The sequence below is a fragment of the Nematolebias whitei genome, chromosome 9 (genome assembly GCF_014905685.2).
Source record: "Nematolebias whitei isolate Nwh7 chromosome 9, NemWhi1, whole genome shotgun sequence".
Taxonomy (NCBI): Eukaryota; Metazoa; Chordata; class Actinopteri; order Cyprinodontiformes; family Rivulidae; genus Nematolebias; species Nematolebias whitei.
This window is the reverse complement of record NC_056506.1, coordinates 4136169-4141443: the sequence shown is the minus strand read 5'-3', so window position 1 is coordinate 4141443 and position 5275 is coordinate 4136169. Positions and strand designations below refer to the sequence as shown.

At 40.6% G+C, this 5275-nt stretch overlaps 1 protein-coding gene across 1 annotated transcript in view; it reads left to right on the top strand.

Annotated features, from left to right (window-relative positions):
- The window catches only part of paxip1 (PAX interacting (with transcription-activation domain) protein 1), a gene marked incomplete in the record, with an annotated part of 122354 nt that overhangs the window by 77537 nt on the left and 39542 nt on the right, over window positions 1-5275 (top strand). Inside the window, 4 exon segments of the mRNA XM_037681976.1 lie at window positions 2949-3016; window positions 3087-3189; window positions 3276-3444; window positions 3515-3615. Of these exon segments, the coding sequence (XP_037537904.1) occupies window positions 2949-3016; window positions 3087-3189; window positions 3276-3444; window positions 3515-3615 (441 nt within the window).

Here is a 5275-nt window from a genome sequence, read left to right as displayed (position 1 = left end):
ATTTGGCGCATCATAAAGAGGAAGGTGCGACAAAGAAGGCCCAAGACTATTGAACAGTTAGAGGCCTGTATTAGACATGAATGGGAGAGCATTCCTATTTCTAAACTGGAGAAACTGGTCTCCTCTGTCCCCAGACGTCTGTTGAGTGTTGTAAGAAGGGGGGATGCCACACAGTGGGAAAATGGACTAGTCCCAACTTTTTTGGGATTTGTTGACGCCATGAAATTTGGAAACAACAGATTTTTCCCTTAAAGTGATACATTCTCTCAGTTTAAACTTTTGATCTGTGACTTGTGTTCTATTCTGAATAAAATATTAGATGTTGGCACCTCCACATCATTGCATTCAGTTTTTATTCACAATTTGTTTAGTGACCCAACTTTTTTGGAATCCGGTTTGTATATGTGTGTGTATATATAGATGTGTGTGTGTATATATATATATATATGTGTGTGTGTGTGTATATGTATATATATTAGGGCTGCAACAACGAATCGATAAAATCGATAAAAATCAATGATTAAAAGCATTGGCATCGAATTTCATTATCGATTCGTTGTGTCGTGCGATTATGTATCCATCACGGCGCTGCGGAGCTGTTTTGTTCAACTGCAGTTCATTGTCAATGCTGACTGACTGAATAAAGTTTGAAAAAAAAAAAACTCTGCAGCGCGAGTCGAACAGAGCGAGGGGCGAGGCAGAGCAGGGGCTGTTTTCAAAGGAAAATAAGTAAATTTTACAAATGACCGACGCAGCGAAAACGGTTCAACCCAAGTCCTCCAAAGTGTGGGAGCTCTTCACAAAGATAAAAAATGAGAAACATGCAGCTTTGAAAAGTGACGACACGACACGGGAGAACCACGGAGATAAACGTAAACATGTCGGAGTCACGAGGAGGAGGAAGGAGCTGCAGCTGATACAACTCTTCATGTGTTGCAGGTGAGTCTCTACAATTTAACACATTGTTCTGTTTCAAGAGAGAAAACGTAATGTCAGTCTGTCTGGAAGATGAAGCTGTTTGTTTGTTTGTTTATCTGATTAATGACGGTGATAGAAAACGTGTGTTACTTTTTATTTAATTAAATTTAATTGGAACAAGCAGTGTTTAAATGTGATTTATAAATAAATCTAACACAAAGATAATAATTTAATGATTAAGCTTCAACTTTTAATTTGCTGGCAAAGTCTGAAGACACTGCAGGTATGGCAGGATGAATTGCATTTAAACAAGAATTAAAGTAATTTATTACATCTACTCAAATGTGTAGAATTAAGTATTTGATGTGTGTGTGTGTGTGTGTGTTTAATTGCTCTTTTAGCTACTTTTGCCTGAACTTAACACTGTAAGTGAAACAAGGCATTTCTTGAGTTGCTGTCAATTATAATATAATACATATTTACTCTCTCATTCCAGAAAACAACAACAACACTTCATGATGGACAGACATCATGGACACCACAGCACCAGCTGTCTTCACTGAAACATCCTGAACATGATCGTCACTGACATGAGGCCTCTGTCGATGGTTGAAGACGAAGGCTTCACTACAATAATCCACATTTTTAATCCAGGTTACACTCTTCCCTCAATGACACATTTTACAAAGTAGCTACATATTGTGCAGGTATAAATCATACATTTGTATATATTTTTATGTTCCTTTTTTTTTTTTTTTAAGTTATTTAACTTTTATTTTTTATTATTCAATATTTTACTAACAGAATAGTCAAATAGCAACCTGTTTTTTGTGTGAATTGCTATGTCAGTCAAATAATAATAATAATGTCATCACAATGTCAGCACTGTATGTTTCCATACAATGGTGAAATTAGTCTCTGCATTTAACCCATCCACCACCAGGTGGTGCAGTGGGCAGCTATTGAAAGCGCCCGGGGGACATTTTGGGGATGAGACGTGCTGCCCAGAGACGCCACGTGATGTGCAGTGACTGGGGATCGAACCTGGGACTTTCGGGTCCCAAGCCGGCTGCCCTGCCTCTACACCATCTCGGCCCCCAAATGTTCAATTTTGGAATAAAGGGGTGGAAATTAAAACGTTGGTTTTTTTTGCCGATTCATCGATTAATCGAAAAAATAATCGGCCGATGAATCGATTATTGAAGTAATCGTTAGTTCTAGCCCTAATATATTCATATATATACATATGTATGTATGGATGGTGCTGTTTTTGTATAACAAGCATGCCTGCAGCGCCAGCACGTTATGTCACGCACACTGTTAGAGTTTAGATTTGTGAAAATTTACAAATTTGCAGTGTTCGAGTGTTGTCATTGTGTTAGAGAGAGTTAATGTCATGAATAAATTTGACCTTAAACATAATCCAAGTTGAAGTGTTACATCATTTTCAGCCCCCTTTTGGAAACTGCATTTGGTAGCAGGCCAAATTGACAAAGACCATGCAGAATAACGTAGTGTTTTAATTCCACAGCAGAGGAAGCTATGAAGTCTCTGTAAGTATGTGTAGGGAAAAAATATTGGTATTGGTATCGGCCAAATAAGTTTTAACGTATCGGATATCGGCCAAAAATCCAATATCATGCATCCCTAAACAAAATATTTGCTAAAAGAATAAAAAAGTAAGCAGCGCTGTACCGTCGGATTATGTTTTGCTCTGACTGCTAACATTTTGAAAGACGATCCAAACTGTTGTAGCAAAGGTGCGTGCCCTGGGCTGATTGTTTTGGAGTTTCATGCCTCACCAGCACTGGTGTAGTGGGCAGGAAAGTAATGTTAGACTGGTCTGATCTGGGCCAACAACAGGGACCAGCTGTTTGCAGCTGTGAGCACAGAAACGTTTTCTTATCAGAATGTATTGGAGCCATTTGCTTTAGGATTATGATGCAGAAACAAACAAGAGCTGGAGCACACCTCACAGTGATGTATGGGCCTGAGTGTGTGACTCTTCAATATCTGCTGTGTTTGTTCAGAACCTCCAGTTTGTCCAGAAGCAGAAGCTCTCCATTTCCACAAACACACCTGCAAACAAGAAGGCCAGGTAGGTGCACAAAGTCTGAAAGGAGCTGTTCTTATCCTGTTTGGGTCAATGTGGATCGCTGTGTGTGCAGACTGGAAGAGATCCAGTCCCCCAGTAAGAAGCTCCCCCCAGAGTCCACCCCTTGGATTGTGTTTACAGGCTTTGAGCCCATGCAGGTGCAGCAGTACACCAAGGTAAAGCTTCATCCCACCATAGACTCACTGGTTTGTTTTTCCGCTGTGCTTCATGGTGTCTGTCTCTGCCCCCCTCCTGTCTGCAGAGGTTGCACGCTTTAGGTGGAGAAGTAGCCGACTGTAGTCAGAGCGCCACCCACCTGGTTGCCAGCAAGGTGACCCGCACCGTCAAGTTCCTCACGGCCATGTCTGTGGTGAAACACACCGTGACCCCAGAGTGGCTGGAGGAGAGCTGGAGGAGCCAGAAGTTTGTGGGTATGAGCTCGTTCCCCCCCTCAGATCGGGTGCTACGTGCAGGTTTAACTCTGTCTTGTTCCCGCTGCAGATGAGCAGAGTTATACTCTGAGGGATGCTGAGGCAGAGGTGTTGTTTAACTTCAGTCTGGAGGAGTCACTGAAACGAGCCCACAGTGCACCGCTTTTTAAGGTTAGAACCTAAAACCACAAAGAAGTCCTTTAAGGCAGCATCTCACCAGGCTGGGACTGGATATATTTTACACCTGTTCAAAATTCATGTGACTCGGGTAGGAAGATGAGAGCCTCCTTCAAACATTACAAAACATTTTGAAAACTCTCCCGCAAAAACTAGGCAACCTGTCACCAGTGGTGGGATGAAAATTATGTAGGGGGATATGGGGCTGGATATATATTGTTAATTATCACTTATGAGTTAAGCTCATAAGATATGCATGTACTATGCAAATAACCTTGTTGTGTGGGCACCACCTCTCTTGGAGAGGAAAAATCAGTCTCTATTTAACCCCAAATTAATGTAAACTGAAACGTGAATTCTTTTCTCGTGTTTAAAGGGCATCAAATCAGTTAATACACGCAGATATGCCACAATAATCACAAATTCAGTTGATTTTGTGTATTTTATTATAAAAATAATAATCTGTGATATATGTGATGAAAATTATGCATGACAAAAGTTAACTGAATAACAAATAGCTTTGCATCAAAGGTCTAATTGATGAGGAAACGTAAAAGGCAGATTTTGGACTGGTTCCTGTTTGTGAAGTGGTTAAAATTTTGTCTAAGGTGAGCTGTAGTTTGTCTGATAAGATTATCGTGATGTAGGGTCACCAGAAAGGCATTAATAAGTCTCCTACCAGGGTGAGATAGTCAGAGCATGTTTCCAACAGCTGCTTAAATTGATACCAGCAAGGCCTGAGATGCTCCGGTGACTGAGAGGCTGATTTTTCCTCAAAGTTCACCCATCATCGGTTGGAGGGACGAAGGTCCGGCCACTGGCTCTGAAGTCAGCTGGGATTTACCACTCTGCGGTGTGATGGTTCTGGTTCTGTCTGGTTCTATGTCTTTCTCTCATCCTGAGACATCTGCAGAAAGGATGCTTATCTCCTCAATTCCCTTCCTAGGATGTCTCTCTAGGAGGATGTGTCTTTCTCTGAAGTTTACTTGAAGTCCAGTGAAGTGTGTAGAAGTCAAGAAGTAGATGTGAAGAAGTGAAACTTAACTGTCTGTGTGTTACAGATTGACTTTGGTCCACCTCAGGAGGGGGTGGTCCTAACTCTTTGTCATGTTTTTTATAAAGGCCTATTAAATAAATATACTCCTTTTGTCTCTGTGTGCCTTAAAATTTACTCTTTTAAAAGAGACAATAAGACCAAATATATACTTAAAGAGATATTACTTAAAACACACATTTTCATGAATAAACATTCAGGTACAAACCGGATTCCAAAAAAGTTGGAACACTAAACAAATTGTGAATAAAAAGTGAATGCAATGATGTGGAGGTGCCAACATCTAATATTTTATTCAGAATAGAACACAAATCACAGATCAAAAGTTTAAACTGAGAGAATGTTTCATTTTAAGGGAAAAATCTGTTGTTTCCAAATTTCATGGCGTCAACAAATCCCAAAAAAGTTGGGACAAGTCCATTTTTCCCACTGTGTGGCATCCCCCCTTCTTCTTACAACATCCAACAGACGTCTGGGGACAGAGGAGACCAGTTTCTCAAGTTTAGAAATAGGAATGCTCTCCCATTCATGTCTAATACAGGCCTCTAACTGTTCAATCGTCTTGGGCCTTCTTTGTCGCACCTTCCTCTTTATGATGCG